The 23709-nt window shown below is 45.2% G+C and overlaps 1 protein-coding gene across 1 annotated transcript; it reads right to left on the bottom strand.

Moving 5' to 3' along the window:
- Positions 1–13141: 13141 nt before the first annotated feature.
- SNIP1 (Smad nuclear interacting protein 1) lies at positions 13142–23689 on the bottom strand. The gene is made up of 4 exons (XM_044287109.1): positions 23392–23689; positions 19481–19592; positions 16024–16553; positions 13142–14914 (listed from the first exon to the last, which is right to left on the bottom strand). The coding sequence occupies exons 1-4, from the start codon at positions 23547–23549 to the stop codon at positions 14620–14622; spliced, it is 1095 nt and encodes a 364-aa protein (XP_044143044.1). The 5' UTR covers positions 23550–23689; the 3' UTR covers positions 13142–14619.
- Positions 23690–23709: the final 20 nt, after the last annotated feature.

The raw sequence follows: 23709 nt of genomic DNA, 5'->3' as shown, positions 1-23709 counted from the left end.
AGACGTTTCTCACCCACCACCCCACGCAGCCGCGTCACCACGCACGCTCCCTGGAACGCACCGTCACCCAGTGGAGCGCACCGCAGGCGCTGCGGCAGTGGGAGGAGGGAAAGGACACGTGACACGGCCGCACTCGCACGGCGTCAAGGGGGCGTGCCAGTGGCCATGGTAACACAGGGTACATATCCCAGTGTGGCTTACGGCCACATCGTGCACAACAGTCATGCCAACCTTCATCTTGGTGTGTGAGTGTGTGGTATTACATATATATATATATATATACAGTACAGACCAAAAGTTTGGACACACCTTCTCATTCAAAGAGTTTTCTTTATTTTCATGACTATGAAAATTGTAGATTCACACTGAAGGCATCAAAACTATGAATTAACACATGTGGAATTATATACATAACAAAAAAGTGTGAAACAACTGAAAATATGTCATAGTCTAGGTTCTTCAAAGTAGCCACCTTTTGCTTTGCACACTCTTGGCATTCTCTTGATGAGCTTCAAGAGGTAGTCACCTGAAATGGTCTTCCAACAGTCTTGAAGGAGTTCCCAGAGATGCTTAGCACTTGTTGGCCCTTTTACCTTCACTCTGCGGTCCAACTCACCCCAAACCATCTTGATTGGGTTCAGGTCCGGTGACTGTGGAGGCCAGGTCATCTGGCGCAGCACCCCATCACTCTCCTTCATGGTCAAATAGCCCTTACACAGCCTGGAGGTGTGTTTGGGGTCATTGTCCTGTTGAGAAATAAATGATGGTCCAACTAAACGCAAACCGGATGGAATAGCATGTTGCTGCAAGATGCTGTGGTAGCCATGCTGCTTCAGTATGCCTTCAATTTTGAATAAATCCCCAAGAGTGTCACCAGCAAAGCACCCCCACACCATCACACCTCCTCCTCCATGCTTCACGGTGGGAACCAGGCATGTAGAGTCCATCCGTTCACCTTTTCTGCGTCGCACAAAGACACGGTGGTTGGAACCAAAGATCTCAAATTTGGACTCATCAGACCAAAGCACAGATTTCCACTGGTCTAATGTCCATTCCTTGTGTTCTTTAGCCCAAACAAGTCTCTTCTGCTTGTTGCCTGTCCTTAGCAGTGGTTTCCTAGCAGATATTCTACCATGAAGGCCTGATTCACACAGTCTCCTCTTAACAGTTGTTCTAGAGATGTGTCTGCTGCTAGAACTCTGTGTGGCATTTGACCTGGTCTCTGATCTGAGCTGCTGTTAACCTGCGATTTCTGAGGCTGGTGACTCGGATGAACTTATCCTCCGTAGCAAAGGTGACTCTTGGTCTTCCTTTCCTGGGGCGGCCGCATGTGAGCCAGTTTCTTTGTAGCGCTTGATGGTTTTTGTGACTGCACTTGGGGAGACTTTCAAAGTTTTCCCAATTTTTCGGACTGACTGACCTTCATTTCTTAAAGTAATGATGCCACTAGTTTTTCTTTACTTAGCTGCTTTTTTCTTGCCATAATACAAATTCTAACAGTCTATTCAGTAGGACTATCAGCTGTGTATCCACCTGACTTCTCCACAACGCAACTGATGGTCCCAACCCCATTTATAAGGCAAGAAATCCCACTTATTAAACCTGACAGGGCACACCTGTAAAGTGAAAAACATTTCAGGTGACTACCTCTTGAAGCTCATCAAGAGAATGCCAAGAGTGTGCAAAGCAGTAATCAAAGCAAAAGGTGGCTACTTTGAAGAACCTAAATTATGACATATTTTCAGTTGTTTCACACTTTTTTGTTATGTATATAATTCCACATGTGTTAATTCATAGTTTTGATGCCTTCAGTGTGAATCTACAATTTTCATAGTCATGAAAATAAAGAAAACTCTTTGAATGAGAAGGTGTGTTCAAACTTTTTGTCTGTACTGTATATGTATATTGTAGGAAAGCGCAAGGGGCCGACATTGATGGAAGATATGTGTCACCGAGGTTCCTGGCCTCGGTGAGGTAACAGCCGGTAATTTTAAGTGTCAGCACCAGCTAGTACTAACTGACACTATTGGTTATTTAATGTGGCTGTAAAGCCGATGCGGGCCGGCTCTTACTGGGAGTAGCCAAAGTGCAGGGTGGGTGGCTGATCCCCACGCCCCAGGCCGGGTTCTGGTTAGGGATATAAAACCCAGCCAGCAGTCTCAGCTGGTGTGAATTATCCTCCATCTGACAGTGGAGCTTTGCCAGTCTCTGTGTTGGGGCCTGAGAGTTTGGGTCGGGATTAAGGCCTGCTATCCTGTTTGGATGAAAGCAAGTGGACTTCTGTTTCACCCAAGGACTTATGTGTTGCTGGTTGATGTAAACAAACACCAGACTCAAGGTGACTTTTTTTCCTTGAAACTGCCTTTTTGTTGTCACTTTACTTAGGTGTGAATAAAACACTGAACTGTTTAAGTTAAAGACGTTGTCGTTGCCTCTATACTGCATCCGCAGGCCTGTCTACCAGAGCAAATCCCCACAATATATATATATATATATATATATATATATATATTTATGCACATACAATACTCATAAAAAGTTAGGGAAGAAGTTATCTTACGCCTGTCCGATTGCATAAAATGGGTAGACTGCCACATAGTAGGTGTCACAGGTGTCATCAGGACGGGGCAGATTTTTGGCATCTCATGTGGGACTGCTCGTACTTAAGGAGCTTCTGGGAAGCTGTGGTAGGGGTACTGTCCGCTATAGTCCCAAATGCAGTACCGTTGTGCCCAAAAAGCTGTTTACTCGGTATCCTAGATGAGGAGGTTTGGGGTCACCACCACAGGATTCTTCTGAGCGAAACCCTATTCTTTGCCAGGAAAGCCATTGCCCTGAGATGGATGGATGATAGAACACCTATACTGGGCCAATGGAAAGCGCTGGTCAATCAGGCTGTCAGCATGGAAAAGGTTGTCTATATTCACAGGAAGTGTCCACAAAAGTTTGACAAAGTGTGGGGTGAATGGTGCGCATCTCCTTTGACTGTGCATAATGCTTGTATGTATTCAGCTGCCGATGTATAATGTTATGCCTATGTGTATTGAGGCTATGTCTCCTCTACTATGCAGTCTCTAGATGATATTTGACTTAGTACACCTTCTTGCTGTATCGAATCTAATGCAACACTGTCCCGTACTGCTGTGTTTGCACTGTATCCCCTGCGTGGGATTTACCCTGGATTCATTACTTCTTTACTTTTGCTGATGTAACATGCCTTTCTTGTTAAACTTCAATAAAACGAGTTAGGGATATTTCCAAAAGTCATAGAAGTGGATGTCCTTTGGCCACATCCCACAATAATTACTGCTTCATTGTGAACAATGTCCTGCGGAATCGGATGATGAATGCTACACAACTACAGGCACATTTAAGGGAGGTGAGAGGCACCCAAGTGTCATGTCAGACCATAGAGACGTCAAGGAGAGCACTATGCATCAGCCTTGAATAACATTAATCCAGCCATTGTGCCTTTGCATGAACAATACAGGCCTGGTTTTATCTTCATGGACGAGAATGCACCAGCTCATCGAGGTCACATCATTAGGGAACAGCTGCTGGAGACTGGGGTACCTCAAATGGAGAGGCCTGCACTTTATCCAGACCTGAATCCCATTGAAAACCTATGGGATCAGCTGAGTTGTGGTGTAGAGGCTCGTAACTCTGCACCCCAGAACTTCAATGACTTGCGGGACGGTCTTCAAGAAGAGTGGGATGTCATGTCTCAGCACACAATAAGTCAACTTGTGAACAGCATGAGACGTCACTGTCAAGCTGTTATTGATGCTCAAGGCCACATGACAAGTTGTTGAGACATTGACATTTTTGTGGGGGTATACCCACCACTGTTGTTGGCTTTTGTTTCAATAAATTGTTTGAGATGAGGAAATCACCATTACCTGCTTCTACTTAAATGCCCTACTTTCATGGTATAATATCACTGTACCGTGAACTTTTTATGTTTTCCATAAATTTCACCTGAAAGCCAAATATATATGCATATATTGATTTATTTTCAAAAGAGTTGAAATAAATTAAAATGGAACCAGGGCTAAAATGTGTAGCAAAGTAGCGGTTCCTTCCCCTTTAATTCCTTGGTTAGTGGTACAGTACCAGATACCTGGTCCCGCTCCTGAGGTCTGAAGTAACTGCACATGTGAACTGAACACTGAAGACTTTTAGGAGGGGGCCAGGGAGCTAGAAAATATCTACCTATGTAACAAAGAGGTTAGCTCCATTAGAAACATCGTCAGGGTAAGATGTGTTTTGCTCCCACTACCTATCTTAGTATCATATGGGCGTCAACCAGCTGCCATGTTGGGAACTGGTCGATGGGGGGCTGGTTCAATTGTTCACAGCTTTCATGACTGTTACTTTACTCTGTATGTATATATTTTTATCATAGTTTAGTAAACTCTTTATGTACCCAACTCGTATTAAGCCTATTTTTTCGGATCTCGGAATTCACAGTAATACAGTACTGTTCAATTCTTTATTGTAGGCTATACCCCTTTAAAGACACCATACATACATGAATTGACATTAATACTTGAGAAAACACTTTGTGCCAAAGGATTTAAATCAATTTCTAGGACAGCAGCTCTCCCTCTTGTGTAAGGACACAGGAAAAAGCTGTGAGATACGCATTTACTCCATCCACCAGTTTCTGCCGCACATTCGTTTTCATAGGGCAGACAAAGGTTTATAGACCAAAAACAACAGTACTGAAGAGTGCTTCTTCAGGATAGGTGCCCATGCGGTGGATTAACTGTGGACTAGTTTTGTGGAATAATCACAGAAAGGCTATATGCACACAACAGTGGGAAAAAAAAGTCTATTAAAGATGGATAAACTGTCAGTTTTTCACTGACGCCTTTCGGAAAAACGCATGTTAAAAAATGGTCCCATTCAATTGTATGAGGGCTGTCGATCAGTGAAAACGGACAGGATAGAACATGTTCTATTTTTTTAAGTCTGTTAGGCCCCTTTCAGACGAGCGAGTGTCACGCTCCAGACTTGCAGTGCAACTCCCAGCACTGCTGGGGTCGCATAGCATTATTTAGATTTATGACGCTATGTAACCCTTAGGCCTCTTTCACACGGGCGTTGCGGGAAAAGGTGCGGATGCGTTGCGGGAACATGCACGATTTTTCCGCGCAAGTGCAAAACATTGTAATGCGTTTTGCACGCGTGTGAGAAAAATCGGCATGTTTGGTACCCAAACCCGAACTTCTTCACTGAAGTTCAGGTTTGGTGTTGTGTACATGTTATTATTTTCCTTATAACATGGTTATAAGGGAAAATAATAGCATTCTGAATACAGAATGCATAGTACAATAGCGCTGGAGGGGTTACAAAAAAAAAAATTAAAAAAAATTTAACTCACCTTAATCCACTTGATCGCGCAGCCCGGCTTCTCTTCTGTCATCTTTGCTGTGCACAGGAATAGGACCTTTGATGACGTCACTGTGCTCATCACATGGTCCAATCACATGGTTCATCACCATGACCATTGGATCATGTGATGTGCGTCACCACAGGTCCTTAGCTGGCAGCTCAACATTACAGTAGACAGAGATCCGCAACTACACGATTAAGTGGACTCCGTGAGTTAATTTTTTTTTATTTTTAACCCCTCCATCACTATTTTACTTTGCATTCAGAATGCTATTATTTTCCCTTATAACCATGTTATAAGGGAAAATAATACAGATCGGGTCTCCATCCCGATCGTCTCCTAGCAACCATGTGTGAAAATCGCACCGCATCCGCACTTGCTTTTTTCACACGGCCCCATTCACTTCTATGAGGCCTGCGTTGCGTGAAAAACGCAGAATATAGAGCTTGCTGCGATTTTCACTCAATGCACAAGTGATGCGTGAAAATCACAGTTCATGTGCACAGCCCCCGCACCCGCACTAAATCCTGACCCATTCATTTCAGTGGGTCTGTGTACATAAGCGTTTTTTTCACACATCAGTTCTGCGTTGCGTGAAAAACGCAGCATGTTCTATAGTCTGCGTTTTTCACGCAGCCCCGGCCCCATAGAAGTGAATGAGGCTTCAGTGAAAAACTCATTGCATCCAGAAGCAAGTGCGGGTGCGATGCGGTTTTCACTGATAGTTGCTAAGAGATGTTGTTTGTAAACCTTCAGTTTTTTACCACGTGCGTGAAAAACGCATCAAAACGCATTGAACCCGCTCAGAAAAAACTGAACGCAATCGCAGACAAAACTGACTGAACTTGCTTGCAAAATGGTGCGAATTTCACTGAAAACACCCTGAACGCATCAGGAGACAATCTGTCACGCTTGTGTGCCTTACAGTTCTGGAATGTACTTTGGGGGCATCTACATGTCGTGTGCATGTAGCCAAACAGTATGGAATGGGAATGTTAGGGTACTTTCACACTTGCGTTTTTCTTTTCCGGCATAGAGTTCCGTCACAGGGGCTCTATACCGGAAAAAAACTGATCAGGCATATCCCCATGCATTCTGAATGGAGAGTAATCCGTTCAGTTTGCATCAGGATGTCTTCAGTTCAGTCGTTTTGACTGATCAGGCAAAAGAGAAAACCGCAGCATGCTACGGTTTTCTCTCCGGCCAAAAAAACTGAATACATGCCTGAACGCCGGATCCGGCATTTTTTCCCATAGCAATGTATTAGCGCCGAATCCGGCATTCAGAATACCGGAATGCCGGATCCGTCGTTCCGGCATGCGCAGATCGGCAAAAATGTGAAAAAATGTACAAGACGGATCCGTCTGTCCGCATGACAAGCGGAGAGACGGAACCGTCCTTGCAATGCATTTGTGAGACGGATCCGCCTCCGGATCCGTCTCACAAATGCTTTCAGTCAGCGGCAGATCGGCGGATCCGGCGGCCAGTTCCGACGACGGAACTGGCCGCCGGATCACACTGCCGCAAGTGTGAAAGTAGCCTTAGGTGCTGTTTACATTTCCATTAAAATTTGGTTTTCTGCTCCATCCTATGATGGACACTAACAGCACCCATTGACTTAGGAAGCTGTTCCCGGACCCTGCAATGAAATGTGAACATAACCTGACTCATGCAGATTAAGTAACCCGGCAGCAGATCCATAACATGGTGCTTCCATGGCATCCATATGAAAAACTTTCCATTCTGTTATTGCGCATTTTTCTATATAAGCTTTGCTTGTATGAGAAAATAGTGACCCCTGATGTGATCTTCAGATACTGTATTTTTACATCCTATAAGACGCACCTTCCCATAAGACACACCTAGATTTTAGAGGAAAATAAGAAAAAGAATATTTTTCATCTGACCTCAGCTCAGACCCTCAATGTTAACCACATAGATTAGAGCCCCAATCAGACCCCCAATGTTAGTCAGATAGATTAGAGCCCCAATCAGACCCCCAATGTTAGTCGGATAGATTAGAGCCCCAATCAGACCCCCAATGTTAGTCAGATAGATTAGAGCCCCAATCAGACCCCCAATGTTAACCAGATAGATTAGAGCCCCAATCAGACCCCCCAATGTTAGTCAGATAGATTAGAGCCCCAATCGGACCCCCAATGTTAGTCAGATAGATTAGAGCCCCAATCAGACCCCCAATGTTAGTCAGATAGATTAGAGCCCCAATCAGACCCCCAATGTTAGTCAGATAGATTAGAGCCCCAATCAGACCCCCAATGTTAACCAGATAGATTAGAGCCCCAATCAGACCCCCCAATGTTAGTCAGATAGATTAGAGCCCCAATCGGACCCCCAATGTTAACCAGATAGATTAGAGCCCCAATCAGACCCCCCAATGTTAGTCAGATAGATTAGAGCCCCAATCGGACCCCCAATGTTAATCAGACCTCAGCTCACAGCCCAAATGTGAATAAGAACCTTCCCAAGCAGACCCCCCATATATGACCCCCCAAGCAGACCTCAGATCAGAGCTTACCTCTCCTGCTCCAGACACTGCCACTGCTCCTCATGCGCACAGTGTGAGGCCAAGGACCAGGAAGTAGTGAGTACAGGGCCCGTGGAGCGCTGCATTCGCCGTTTCCTGGTCCTCCTGTACTAATGAATGGTTCCATAATGGAAGTGGTCATTAGTATTCGCCCCATAACATGCACTGACATTTTCCCCTCACTTTGAGGGGGGGGGGGGGGGGGCGTCATATTGGGCAAAAAATATGGTATATAACTTTGGTAGCGATTTTTATTCTTATCCAAATCATGTGGACGGAGCAAGTAACTGCATTTATCAGCTCTGCCCACTACACAATAAATGGACCGGGGTTACTCTCAAATAGCAGATCAGCAGGGTTTCAGACCTGGCCGATCATCTATCGGGGGCCTATCCTGAGGATAGGCTATCTAAATTAAACTTCTGGACAGTCCCTTTAACAAATATGCTGCATTTGGGGCTTTGTAAAGGTCCAAGACTGAGACCTGCTCCTGCCATAAGACCAGACATAGGTTTGAACCAATAATACTTTTTTTTATTAAAACTCACAGACCACTACTAATTTTTATATTTAGGGAATGCAGAGAAAAGTCACAATGTTTTGTGAAACTGGTGGCCATCATGATTTGGGACTTTTTGGCACAGTTTATACCAAAAACTGGCATCAACTTCTTAGTAAAGCGAGGTATGGGGTATATTCAAGGTGGTATTCAGCGGCAACATTGTGTGTAATAAGCAAAGTAGACTTTATTTCATATTTTGGGAGTATTTACAGTACAAAACACGTATGGCACAGTTGGCACCACACATACAAGTGATGTATACAGATTAAAACAAAGCTAAAAAGTACAATGCACGTTTAGCATGGAGCAAGGTGGCTGCAGCAGAACCCCGTCAGACTGCAACTATCCTGAAAACTGGGCTACAGAAGTCGTAAATTTTGGTACAAGCCTTGTGTGTGACTTTTTGGCCATTTTTGATCGCTCTCACCATGTTCCCAAGAAGTGGGTATGGCCTTACCGCCTGGCAGGTTTACTATAGTTTATACCAGGAACCTTAGATTTTCTGGTGCACAGACAGGCAAGGAGGCCTCATGCAAGTGACCATATTTTGCATGTGTCCAATCCGCATTTTTGGCGGATAGCACACTGACCCATTAATTTCCATGAACAGACAGCATCCGTATGTCTGTTGCGCAAATTACAGAACATGTCCTATTCTGATTTCTATTGATGGGAGTGAGAAATGCATAAAGTATGGAAGGTACTGGTATCTGTCAGATCTGTAGCTTGCAGACTGAAATACGGATACCGTCGTGTGCATGAGGCCTTAATGTGTCACAATTTGCTCAGTTTGGACAGAAACCAGGTCCCACTAAATTCATCCCTAGATGTTTTATAGTTCACCATTTTCAAGTTCTCTTAAACTGAAAACCCCCATCCTGATCTTGTCCAACAGATCAGAGCTCTACTGTAGTGAATCGTCTGCCAGGGATAGATTGCTAGCCTCTGAAGAATGTTTTCATTCACTGACAGCACGCACAGATTTAGGAAATGATAACAAAATTGGAAAAAAAAAAAAATATCCTTTCAACCTTTTATCACAGTCCAGCAATTGTTTACACCACTAAGGATATATGGAGGACATTTGGCCCATGAACTGATAAAAAACAAAACAAAAAAAAAAAACCACATGATCTTTTTTTCATCTTTTCAGTTGCAGATCCTCTAATTTTCAGGCTCTGCCATCTGAGATGCCCCCAAAGCTTCTCCCTACATCTCTAGCCCTGCTCTTAGATTGACTGCTCATGTGAAGTGCCTTGCAGCTAGAAAGATGAAACGGAGAGCACAAGGTGTTCATTCCCCAGTCAATGTGAATTTTGACCAGAGGGTCGCTTTAGATTTACTTTGGTCACTTCCCATGGACATGCTTTGCATCAGTATTTATAAGGAATGGTCCAAGATACATAAAAGTGAACATTTTTCCATTTTACTCCTGATTTTCAGCTTAGAAATACAAAATACTGACCATGTGAGAATCAGTTCTCACCTCTCCTTAAGGCCTCCTTCACACGACCGTATGGCTTTTTCAGTATTTTGGGGTCAGCAAAAAATACTGATGACATCCATGTGCATTTAGTTTTTTGCGGAACGGAACATCTGGCCCCTAATAGAAAAGTACTATCCTTGTCCGTTATGCAGACAATAATAGGACATGTACTATCTTTGAACAGAACGGAAATACCTTCAGTTTTTTTTTTTGCGGATTCATTAAAATGAATAGTTCCGTACACGGTGCTTATATGAACCGCAAAAAAATGAAACGTAAACAGGAGGCCTAATACTCAGTATCTCCAAGCTGCACAAAGGCCCTTAGTTACAATGCCTGAAGCTGTGCTGCAGATGCTCAATTTTTACACGTTCCTTTTATTCCCATTTAGACACAATTCTCTGCGTTTCCAGGACATACAGTGGATATAAAAAGTCTTGGGTTTCTGTGATGTAAAACAATGAGACAAAGATAAATCATTTCAGAACTTTTTTCACCTTTAAATGTGACCTATAAACTGTACCACTCAATTGAAAAACAAACTGAAATCTTTTAGGTGGAGGGAACAAAAAAAAAAACTAATGTGGTTGAAAAAGTGTGCACACCCTCTTATAACTGGGGATGTAGCTGTGTTCAGAATTAAAGGGCTTCTGTCAGCCCACTAAACCGTTTTTTTTTTTTTTTTGGTTAATAATCCCTACACGCCTGCGCCGATGACGTCACATCTACACCCGGCGCAGGCGCATTGAGGATGGAGCGGCCGCCTCTCAGTGCACCTGCGCCGATTAAAGACAGGTACGGCGAAGGCGCGATATTTTGAATTCAAACAGGGCCAGCAGAGAACGATCCCGTTCCCTGGCCCTGTCAATCACACAGCGGAGGGGGCGTCATTATGAGAGGAGGATGCGGCTGCTACCAGCAAGTAGCCACCCTACTTGCTGGTAGCAAGGTAATTTACATATTATAAAAATAGCTTTTTAACATATGTATAGGGAGCTCGCAGTGTAGGGATTATTATTAACCCCAAAAAAAAATACAGTTTAGTGGGCTGACAGAAGCCCTTTAAGCAATCACATTCAAAATAGTGTTACATAGGAGTCAGCATACACCTGCCATCATTTAAAGTGCCTCTGATTAACCCCAAATAAAGTTCAGCGGCTCTAGTTGGTCTTTCCAGAAATTTTCTTAGTCACATCCCACAGCAAAAGCCATGGTCCACAGAGAGCTTCCAAAGCTTTAGAGGGATCTCATTGTTAAAAGGTATCAGTCAGGAGAACGGTACAAAAGAATTTCCAAGGCATTAGATCTAACATGGAACACAGTGAAGACAGTCATCATCAAGTGGAGAAAATATGACATTACCAAGAACTGGATGTTCTACCAAAATTTATGAAAAGACGAGCAGAAAACTGGCTTGGGAAGCTACCAAGAGGCCTACAGCAACATTTAAGGAGCTGCAGGAATATCTGGCAAGTACTGGTTGTGTGGTACATGTGACAACAATCTCCTGTATTCTTCATATGTCTGGGCTATGGGGTAGAGTGGCAAGACGAAAGCCTTTTCTTACGAAGAAAAATATCCAAGCCAGGCTACATTTTGCAAAAGGGAAAAGGTGTTATGGTCTGATGAAACCAAGTTTGAACTTTTTGGCCATAATTCCCAAAAATGTTTGGCGCAAAAACACTGCACATCACCAAAATAACACCATACCCACAGTGAAGCATGGTGGTGGAAGCATTATGCTTTGGGGCTGTTTTTCTTCAGCTGGAACTGGGGCCTTAGTTAAGCTAGAGGGAATTATGAACAGTTCCAAATACCAGTCAATATTGGCACAAACCCTTCAGGCTTCTGCTAGAAAGCTGAACATGAAGAGGAACTTCATCTTTCAGCATGACAATGACCCAAAGCATACATCCAAATCAACAAAGTAATGGCTTCACCAGAAGAAGATTAAAGTTTTGGAATGGCCCAGCCAGAGCCCAGACCTGAATCCGATTGAAAATCTGTGGGGTGATCTGAAGAGGGCTGTGCACAGGAGATGCCCTCGCAATCTGACAGATTTGGAGTGTTTTTGCAAAGAAGAGTGGGCAAATCTTGCCGAGTCAAAATGTGCCATGCTGATAGACTCCTACCCAAACACACTGAGTGCTGTAATAAAATCAAAAGGTGCTTCAACAAAGTATTAGTTTAAGGGTGTGCACACTTATGCAACCATATTATTTTGTTTTTATATTTTTTCTTCCCTCTACCTAAAAGATTTCAGTTTGTTTTTCAATTGAGTTGTACAGTTTATAGGTCACATTAAAGGTGGAAAAAGTTCTGAAATGATTTATCTTTGTCTCATTATTTTACATCTACTGTACAGGTGAAGCTTTTCTAACTTTTTCTGAGGACAAATTAATAGATTTCTTACGATTATGATGTGTACAAGTGTCTTCCAGTTATTAAATGCATAGTGTGTTGCATATTTACTTACAAGAAGTTAGAAAATATCAGGAATTTCAGAACTTGTGTTCCAATAAAAAAGGTTTAAAGGGACTCTGTCACCACTTTCTAACCCCCCCTTTTAAAACTATTGTTCTATCCATGCCGCCCTTGTGATTACAAAGGTGTTGTTATAAATTTGCCGTCTCGTTTTGATAAAAATACCTTTTATGTAACCTGTCAATCTCTTTGGATAAGGTGCCCAGGGCGTTTCTGAGGGTCTGAAGCTGCCGCCGTTGGTGCCCAGCTCCTCCCCTGATCCTTTCAGCGCAGCCTGAATGTTAAGAAATCCGCCTCCGGCTCTCGCTCAGTCAGTGCCCCCTCCTTCGCTCAATGAGGCTGATTCTAAATGTCCGCACCGGCGCATCAGGCACAGGCCTGTGCGCACGCGCGAGATCTTTGAAAAGGAGGAGGGGTCACTGACTGAGCAAGAGCCGGAGGCGGATTTCTTTACATTCAGGCGGCGCTGAAAGGATCAGGGGAGGAGCTGGGCACCAACGGCGGCGGGCGGCAGCTTCAGACCCTCAGAAACGCCCTGGGCACCTTATCCAAAGAGATTGACAGGTTACATAAAAGGTATTTTTATCAAAACGAGACGGCAAATTTATAACAACACCTTTGTAATCACAAGGGCGGCATGGATAGAACAATAGTTTTAAAAGGGGGGGTTAGAAAGTGGTGACAGAGTCCCTTTAACTTGTAAGTAGCCTGATTATTTACATGAATGTAAGAAAAAGCCTGACGTCACCATTTTACAGGAAATGTATTATTTCACTATCGGCCATTAGTGAAGGAGTCAGAGCTTTGGCTTACCGCCTGGCTGATTTCTCAATGGGTAGTGATAATCTTTGTCAGATCTGAACTAAACTAGAAAAAGAAATACCTTAACTCCAAGAATAAAATGTCTGTCAGATCACCAGAAAATTAGCGATTTATCGCTGAATGCTATTACATGATAATTTCTGAAATACGTACAATAATCGCTCCATCTAATAGGCCCCCCAACTCTTTAAAACCACATCTTCCATGCTGCCAGTCCTGTCTACAATGGCAGGTAATGCCACAGGACCACTGCAGCCTGACACATCCATCAAAGGGGGAACGACTGGCTGCAATCACATGATCACGCTATGCGCCACAGTGGAGAACGACAGATCACTAGATCATTGGCAGCAATGGTCAAAATGGACTATTTCAGCCACCTTTTATGGCATGCTTTAGTGCTTAATGTCTCCAATTCAAATATCTGCATCAGTTGAAGATTTTCCTTACTTGCTTTCTATATTGTAGATAAAAGAATCATGGATAGAAAAGGAGGAAGTCCTGCAGGCGATTTTTATCCAATTCAAAGGAGGCAAGCAATTTTGTCCATGATTTTGGATACACACATCCCTGACCATTTACCAAATGCGGAGTAAGAAGTCAGACATATAGGGGAAGATTTATCAAACTGGTGTAAAGTAGAACTGCCCATGGCAACCAATCAGATTTCACCTTTTATTTCTCAGAGCTCCTTCGGAAAATGAAAGGTGGAATCTGATTGGCTGCTATGGGCAACTAATCCAGTTCTACTTTACACTAGTTTGATAAATCTCCCCCATGTCTTCAGCCGAATGTATTCTGACTGCCACCGTGCTTAAAAGAATTCAAGTGCTTGTGTAATATGGACAGCACTGTCAGCGTACGGCCACATCGACAATCCACAGGGCAGATTATTTTCTGCGTGCGAATCAGATTTCTTAAAAATCGCCTCCACATTGCTCACCATGTAAAACGCTGCTGATTTGACACCTGCGGATACACAGCATAGATGTACTGTTCGAAGATTTCTCAACCAATTCATTAAATAAACTATTTGGGAGGCGACACTGAACATTTAATAGCAGTTTGTCATACCTACACGTGGGCATGGAGAAATCTAATGAAACTAATATAATACACAATTACAAATGTACAGAATAAAAAAATACAGCAGTGTCTAGAAAGAAGCGTATCTGAGAAGTAACTGTTCAATTACACCTGAGGACTGGAAAAGCACACCGATGCCACAAGGCCTGCATCTTCAAGTAGGAGTACAGTCTTAAGAGGCAGGGATTCAGCAATCACTGCTCCCGATACAGGCAAGAAGGTGCAGGACAAGCTTGTTAGTCATTTGTCCCCTCATTTTTCTCCTCATCTGTCGCCTCATCTTCCCCCTCATCTTCCTCATCGTCATCCTGCTTGTTGTCCACTTCGGAAGTATCCGACGATTCATGTAGAACCACGTATTCTCTGCTGCTGAAGCCAAATTTCAGAACATCTTTTTCTTTTAGTTCATAGTACCGCTGTGGCTCAATTCTTTGGTTGTTCAGGTAAGTGCCATTGCCAGACCCAAGATCAATGATGTATGGTCTGACCCGTCTACCTAGGGTTCCGTCTTTACGGGTAAACGCCACCATCCTAGAAACAGAAATAAAAGTTTTTTTTTTAAATTAAGAATCTTAATTATTCCCGATATTTCCTCAAAGTAGCCGAAATAAATGGACCTTTACAAGATTCACAGCATTATCTCCTGTATATTGGGGAGATTAGAAACCAGATCGTGAGTGAAAGCAGCTAAAACCTGCATTCACTTATAGCTGCTATTACTCCTGGCCGGATTTCTAACAGCTATATCTCCAGCTTGTTTTAAAGCTTAGACTGTCAGCTTTCAAAGAAGATCAGGCCCATATCTCTAACCTCTACCCAGCCCCCCCTCACCCTGCTGCCTGAGGTCTGCTCAGGCTGAACTGTTAACTACTTTTCTCAAAGCCCGAGCAGAACTCGGGCAAAACTGTTAAGTGGGCCGTTGCATTTTCCATTTTTTACTCCCCATAACTTTATTTTTCCGCTCACATAGCCGTATGAGGGCTTGTTTTTTTTTAGGGAAAAATTATACTTTCTAAAGGCACAATTAACGATTGCATACAATTGTAGTATAGTTAGGTCCCCCCAGGGAACTTGAGCAAGCAATCATTAGCATTGGAGTGTATGAGAAGTTTACCGTTTCCCTATGTAGCCCTGCCACAGGCAAACTCTCCATAGGAACCTATGTGCTGCAGCCTCGGATCATTCAGGAGGACCAAGGCTGCCGCACACCCTCTCTGATCCTCGTTAGGGGGGACCGGTGCATGGCTGGGAGCACATGCTCCCAGTTTTTGAGCTCTGATGCCATAGTCACATTTAACCATTGCATCTGAAGGGCTAAACGTGTGCGATTGACATGATTATTATCGATTGCATACATTAGCTTAGTCGATTGCTGTTTAAAATAGGGGGCGCCCGGCGGCTATGGTGGGCTCAGTGTTTAAATACCCGACTGCTGACGTACATTTGTTCACAATTTACTTTTTTCGAATAACCCTGAAGCAGAAGTCCAAGTGATTTACTACTAGGTTAAGTGTCAAAAACATAGTCCCACCATCATATAATGGCATTAGCTTTTTACAGCTACTAACCTAAGAACATGGCTAAAAATAAGAAAAGTGGTCTCATTCTCGGCCGACTTTTAATGAAAACGTATATGTTACCTGTACTGCAAGGCAGCATGTTGTTTGGAGCAGGAAGGATGATCAATCGGTATATCAGCAATCCGCCGCTGCCTGCCCAACAGGTATGCACTTTGTCTATGGATGTACATGACAGGGAGAGCCTCGTCATTCTTGAAAGGATACAGCCTCCAGCGTTTCTTGGGGATGCGAGCTTCCGGGGGCTCACTGTACTTTATTACCACACCTCTGAAAGTGTTTGTGTCTTCAAGCAAAGCTCCAGAAAGTTCAAAATTTGGCGCATCCTTATTTTTACTGGCACTGTCGGACTCGTTTCCTGGCTCCTCTTCTTGCTCTTCTCTCTGCCTTCTTTCTCTCCTCCGGTTGTTGTGGAATTTCCTATCTGCTCTCTGCTCTCTTAAGTTGTTCTCCTCCCGCTCCCTTTCTCTGTGTCGGGACACATTGTGGCGGCCCCTATCGGTTTGGTCTCTATGTCTGTCCCTCCTGGGTTCCTCTTCCCTATACGTGGGCTGGCGCTCATCATGTGTTCTGTGAGAGTGCTCGTCTCTTTCCTTAGGAAACATTCAATGTAAAGTAGTAAGCAGTCAGCTATACTTTACTATTAAAATTGTTTATAAAGCTGTACAAAACAAGTGAAGCAAGAATCTGAATAACCCCTATGGGGAATAAGGTGTAAAAACTTAAAGGGTTGTCTCACTTCAGCAAATGGCATTTATCATGTAGAGAAAGTTAATACAAGACACTTATTAATATATTGTTATTATCCATATTGCTTCCTTTGCTGGCTAGATACATGTTTCCATCACATTATACACTGCTAGTTTCCATGGTTACGACCACCCTGTAATCGAGCAACAGTGGTTGTGCTTGCACACAATAGGAAAAAGCACCGGCCTATGCACACTCCCACGGTCCCAGCAACCAGAGAGGCCGATGCTTTTTCCTATATTGTAAAAGCACAACCACCGTTGCTCGATTACAGGGTGGTCGTAACCATGGAAACAAGCAGTGTATAATGTGATGGAAAAATGAATCCAGCAAAGGAGGCAATATGGACAATCAATACATTAGTAAGTGCCTTATTAATTTTCTCTACATGACACCGGTAAATGCCATTTTATTAAGTGAGACAGCCCCTTTGGCGGTTGTCCCTTGCACTACTAGGTAACAGTGGTATGTGACATGGTGCCCTAATTTAAGTGATTGACCCAACATATGATACATGCTTGAGATGAGTCTGCAGCCTATAGCGTCAGATCCTGAACATCAGTCTAGGAGGACATACGGAAAGCGGCTGTCTAAGGCCGAGTTCACACGGGCGAGATTTCCGCGCGGGTGCAATACGGGAGGTGAACGCATTGCACCCGCACTGAATCTGGACCTATTCATTTCTATGGGGCTGTGCACATGAGCTGTGATTTTCACGCATCACTTATGCGTTGCGTGAAAATCGCAGCATGCTCTATATTGTGCGTTTATAACGCAACGCAGGCCCCATAGAAGTGAATGGGGCTGAGTGAAAATCGCAAGCATCCGCAAGCAAGTGCGGATGCGGTGCGATTTTCACGCATGGTTGCTAGGTGACAGTCTATTCACTGTATTATTTTCCCTTATAACATGGTTATAAGGGAAAATAATAGCATTCTGAATACAGAATGCTTAGTAGGTGGTCAATTGAGGGTTAAAATAAATTAACTCGCCTTCTCCTCTTGATCGCGTAGTTCCCGGTCTCTTCACTTCTCTAATGATGAACTACCGGCTAGGACCTGTGGTGACGTCCAATCACAGGTCCATCACCGGTAGTTCATCATTAAAGAAGTAAAGAAGAGACCGGGAACTACGCGATCAAGAGGAGAAGGTGAGTTAATTTTTATTTAACTCACCTTCTCCTCTTGATCGCGTAGTTCCCGGTCTCTTCTTTACTTCTTTAATGATGAACTACCGGTGATGGACCTGTGATTGGACGTCACCACAGGTCCTAGCCGGTAGTTCATCATTAGAGAAGTGAAGAGACCGGGAACTACGCGATCAAGAGGAGAAGGTGAGTTAATTTTTATTTAACTCACCTTCTCCTCTTGATCGCGTAGTTCCCGGTCTCTTCTTTACTTCTTTAATGATGAACTACCGGTGATGGACCTGTGATTGGACGTCACCACAGGTCCTAGCCGGTAGTTCATCATTAGAGAAGTGAAGAGACCGGGAACTACGCGATCAAGAGGAGAAGGCGAGTTAATTTATTTTAACCCTCAATTGACCACCTACTAAGCATTATGTATTCAGAATGCTATTATTTTCCCTTATAACCATGTACACAACACCGAACCCAAACCTGAACTTCTGTGAAGAAGTTCGGGTCTGGGTACCACAGTCTGTTTTTTTATCACGCGCGTGCAAAACACATTGCACCCGCGCAATAAAAATTGAACATCGGCACCCAATCGCAGTCAAAACTGACTGCAATTGCGTACCTAATCGCGCGGGTTTACCGCAATACACCGGGACGCATCCGGACCTAATCTGGACACGCCCGTGTGAACCCAGCCTAAATGACAAAATGCATGCTGTGTATGCAGCCCCCTGCTTATCAGATCCGTTCTACACAGCCCTGTGTGTCACTGAGAAATGATTCTGACTACAGTTCCATAGAAAATAGTCCAAAAAGGTGGGCACCAGCAGAATGGGCTGAAGTCTATTTGGCCCCAAAAGGTATCCAGCCTTACTTGTAGAATCATATCACCAGCAGACAATGTCAGGAAGTACAAACATACCTAGTGGCTTTCTTCAGAGAGATCTTAAAGGGGTTATCCCATGACTAATGTAAATAAAAGCAGACATCATATAGTACATGACAATCTCTTTCTAACAAAGCTAGACCCAGCCCTGTACCTCACATGGATCCAGAGATCTTCCAATTCACTGCTCTGTTAGATTTATATCAAGCTGGCAGCTCAGGGGAGTGTCTTTTCTGCTGCAGCTAAGGGGGCGTGTCCATGCTCGCCCTATCACAGCTCAGGAGGAGTGTCTTTTCTGCTGCAGCTAAGGGGGCGTGTCCATGCTCTGCCCATCACAGCTCAGGAGGAGTGTCTTTTCTGCTGCAGCTAAAGGGGCTTGTCCATGCTCGCCCTATCACAGCTCAGGAGGAGTGCACTCTCAGGGGACATGTCCTTTGCACTGCGGCTGGTGGCAGTGGGAGGATGGACCTGAGCGTGTGCTTCCATCTCAATACAAGAAGAGCGCACAGCAGGTAGATTTCAGAGGCTATGCTAAGTCGTTACCTGTCATTACAAAAGGATTCAGATCCAGGGCCTGGTGTGACAATTGTAAAGCATTTTCATGGGACAACCCCTTTAAGCAATGAACTCATGCCATCAAGTAGCTGGGTAGATTATAGCTTGATTTTGCACAAATTATGCAAACCCGCACTGTACCACGGCTAATTACTGGGGCTACTATCTGGTGGCTCACAAGGACCGTGTACCTGCTTTATTTTAACAGGAAGGTGTGGTGGGCTCCTGCTGGCACTCCGGTGCCTCCGATTCCTCGGAGATCTGCTTCGTTTGATAGATGACTTTTTCCTTTTCCCTGGTGACCTTCACATAAAATAAATGTTTAGTACCTAAATGTAAATGGTATTAAAAGGGCTAAAATGCACGGTCTCAATGTCTAAGTAACAACACAAGTCGCCCCACAGATGACGTCTGTGGCAGAGGTACAGGCAGGAGCCTCCCCACAGATGACGTCTGTGGCAGAGGTACAGGCAGGAGCCTCCCCACAGATGACGTCTGTGGCAGAGGTACAGGCAGGAGCCTCCCCACAGATGACGTCTGTGGCAGAGGTACAGGCAGGAGCCTCCCCACAGATGACGTCTGTGGCAGAGGTACAGGCAGGAGCCTCCCCACAGATGACGTCTGTGGCAGAGGTACAGGCAGGAGCCTCCGCACAGATTCCGGACTACATACACAGTTTGTAGAAGAACACCAAGGCCAGGCTCAGGCACATTTTGCGCGTGTATTTCTGATGCGCGACCAAACAGGTTTACACGTCCAAACTCACAGCAGCATCAGGAACTGGGTTGCTGTGAGTTCAGACTAGGTAAACCTGTGGTTGATCTAGGTTAGACATCCAAAATACGGAAGCAGAATGCATCCACGATACATTTGTGTGGTCCTGGCCTCAAAGTTTTACAGCACAGGCTGTCCTGCATAGGACCCCAATAGTCCTAAACTGTGCCACATTAGATAGACTCATCTGTCTGAGGTCCCGCTGCTCTGCTCCCTGGCCATGTCCAGTAGCTGCTGCGGACAATTGCTGGCCTCAGCACCGTCAAGGTATGTTAACAATGATGATTTTCAGTGCTGAAAAAACCTGATGCAGAATCTGTTTTCCAGACATGGTTTTGACAAGGATCTTTATTCCTGTGGAATCCGCCTCAAGAATCGACAGGACACTCCATTTTTCCAAGGCGCGCAAAAAAAAAAAAAAAAAAAAAAAAAAGCTGGTTTGAATTAAAAGGTGAAAAAAATCCACACCAAAAACCAGGTGTGAACATTCCCTCACATGTGCTTAAACGTCACTCCAATAGCAAATGTAACCACTGAGGCCTGTGGTTGGTTGCAGAAGTCACATCCTGGGAATGGGGCAGCGGCGTGGGCACAGCAGGACCACGGACAGGCAAGCACTTGATTTATTTTTATAAGGGCTCATTCAGACGGCCGTATGTTTTTTGCTGTACGGATTGCATTTGGCATTTTTGCAGACCCATAGACTTTAGGACCCCATAAAAGTGAATGGGCCCACATCTAATCCACAAAATTGCAGATCAGATGCAGAAAGCAACATACGGCAGTCTAAAGAACCCTAAAGCAGTACAGTCTAGGACTATTGGTGTTGTCAGCATCTAGTACAGAAAACCCCTATAAACAAATATGGAGTTTCCGGAATATTCACAGTGTGATGACATGGAGCACCCGGTCTTCATGGGATATTTAAACAAATTGTCTAGCAGGAAGTTAGTAAAATTAAAGGGAACCTGTCACCTGGATTTTGGGTATAGAGCTGAGGACATGGGTTGCTAGATGGCCGCTAGCACATCCGCAATACCCAGTCCCCATAGCTGTGTGCTTTTATTGTGTAAAAAAAAAAAGATGTGATACATATGCAAATTAACCTGAGATGAGTCCAGCGTGAAGGAGCCCAGCACCGCCCCGCATCCTCAGAATCTCCTTCTTGCTCCCCAACGTCACAAAGCTAGAGCGCCGTAATCTCACAAAGTGCAAGCTAGCGTATGTGCAGTTCGTTCCCTGAGGCTGATGCCAGCACAGGGAAGGAACACAATGCCGACACTGTGCATGCGCTAGCTTTGTGAAGTCAGGGAGCAAGAAGGAGATTCTGAGGATGCGGGGCGGTGCTGGGCTCCTTCACGGTGGACTTATCTCACGTACAGGACACATCTCAGCGCAATTTGCATATGTATCAAATCAGTTTTTTACACAATAAAAGCACACAGAGCTATGGGGACTGGGTATTGCGGATGTGCTAGTGGCCATCTAGCACAGTGTTTCCCAACCAGTGTGCCTCCAGCTGTCGCAAAACTACAACTCCCAGCATTCCCGCACAGCCAAAGGCTGTCTATGCATGCTGGGAGTTGTAGTTTTGCAACAGCTGGAGGCACACTGGTTGGGAAACACTGATCTAGCAACCCATGTCCTCAGCTCTATACCCAAAATCCAGGTTCCCTTTAAGAAAACCTCAGCACTTCAATCCCCCACTGCTGCCAGAATCCCTTCACTCCCCTGCAGCCAATAAGCCGGGTCCTTGCATCTACAGCATGAGATCGCAATGCTCCAGGGCACTTGAGGACCATTGAAGCAGCGGCGCCGGCCTGGTGGAGGACTGATCAGATCTCACCCTTAGGCCGAATGCACACGGCCGTGAGCGGTCCGTGGAACCACGGGCTGGATTCCTGCTGAGATCAGGAGTGCACGGCGTCATTGGTTGCTATGACGCTGTGTGCTTCCTGCTTCTGCCGCAGTACAGTAATATACTGGTATGATCTATACCAGTGTAATACTGTACTGCGGCCGTGTGCATTCGGCCTTAGGGGTCTTTCACACCTGCGTTATGGTCTACCGGCATAGAGTTCCGTCGTCGGGGCTCTATGCCGGAAGAATCATGATCAGGATTATCCTAATGCATTCTGAATGGAGTGAAATCCGTTCAGGATGCATCAGGATGTCTTCAGTTCCGGAACGGAACGTTTTTTGGCCGGAGAAAGTACTGCAGCATGCTGCGCTTTTTGCTCCGGGCCAAAAATCCTGAAGATTTGCCGCAAGGCCGGATCCGGAATGAATGCCCATTGGAAGGCATTGATCCGGATCCGGCCTTAAGCTAAACGTCGTTTCAGCGCATTGCCGGATACGACGTTTAGCTTTTTTAGAGTGGTTACCATGGCTGCCGGGACGCTAAAGTCCTGGCAGCCATGGTAAAGTGTAGCGGGGGAGCAGCATACTTACCATCCGTGCGGCTCCCGGGGCGCTCCAGAGTGACGTCAGGGCGCCCCAGGCGCATGGATGACGTGATCGCATGGCACGTGATCCATGCGCATGGGGCGCTCTGACGTCACTCTGGAGCGCCCCGGGAGCCGCACGGATGGTAAGTATGCTGCTCCCCCGCTCCCCACTACTACTATGGCAGCCAGGACTTTAATAGCGTCCTGGGTGCCATAGTAACACTGAAAGCATTTTGAAGACGGATCCGTCTTCAAATGCTTTCAGTACACTTGCGTTTTTCCGGATCCGGCGTGTAATTCCGGCAAGTGGAGTACACGCCGGATCCGGACAACGCAAGTGTGAAAGAGGCCTTAGACAACCTGCATTCCCCCTTTAGGGCTCCTTCACACAACTGTATGAATCAGTCCACATCCATTCCGCTATTTTGCGGAACAGTGCCGACCCATTCATTTCAATGGGGCTGCAAAAGATGCAGACAGCACACCGTGTACTACCTGCACCCGTAGTTCCGTCTGGAGTCCCTGCAAAAATGATAGAGCATGTCCTATTCTTATACGCAATTGCGGACAAGAACAGGCATGGGAACCCATTGACTTGAATGGGTCCGCAAATCCGGAGATGCGGAATGGTAGCACGGAACGGAAGCACTATCTTGTTGCGGAACGGGCGGATCCATTAAACTGAATCGCTCCAAGGTGCTCTTGTGCAAACGGCCTTAATGTGTTGTGTATCCCAATTGTGGAGATTTACTTTGCTGGGAGAACGGCCAGGAAGTCGGAGGCCCTTTGTATACGAGCACTGCTGCTCGCTAGTGTAGACATTATCTGGCTACAGGTGCGGTAATAATAACAGACACGTCCGCTCTCACGCTCGGCCGTACCTGCTCCTCTTCCGGGCCGCCGGAGAATCCCCTTCGCTATCGCCGGGGCTGCGCGGTGCCCGGTGACGCCTGGCCGGGCTCCCCCTCTCCTCTTTCACTGGGACTGGGCTGTACTGCCTCTTCTTCTTGTGTCTCCCCTCATCTCTGACCTCCTTCATCGCTCCGTCAGAACCAGGTGCGGGTAGCCTCGGCTACGACGCCGGAAGCAGCAGAGGTTGCCGGGAGGTCTAGCTTCCGGTGGTCGGCCGCTGACTTCCGGCTGTATGTTGCGAAAACACGTGAGAGATTTTACGGTAGCAATATGTTCTAAACCATATA

The sequence above is a fragment of the Bufo gargarizans genome, chromosome 3, assembly GCF_014858855.1.
Source record: "Bufo gargarizans isolate SCDJY-AF-19 chromosome 3, ASM1485885v1, whole genome shotgun sequence".
Classification (NCBI taxonomy): domain Eukaryota; kingdom Metazoa; phylum Chordata; class Amphibia; order Anura; family Bufonidae; genus Bufo; species Bufo gargarizans.
This window is presented reverse-complemented; position numbering and strand designations above follow the sequence as displayed.

What these genes read in the sequence shown, in the direction of transcription:
- SNIP1 (XM_044287109.1), bottom strand. Translation starts at nt 23,549, where the DNA reads ATGAAGGAGGTCAGAGATGAGGGGAGACACAAGAAGAAGAGGCAGTAC. An exon ending in TTCCTGTTAAAATAAAGCAG is followed by an intron (nt 16,554 to 19,480) that starts GTACACGGTCCT and finishes ATGTTTCCTAAG; the next exon opens with GAAAGAGACGAGCACTCTCA. An exon ending in CATGCTGCCTTGCAGTACAG is followed by an intron (nt 14,915 to 16,023) that starts GTAACATATACG and finishes TTCTGTTTCTAG; the next exon opens with GATGGTGGCGTTTACCCGTA.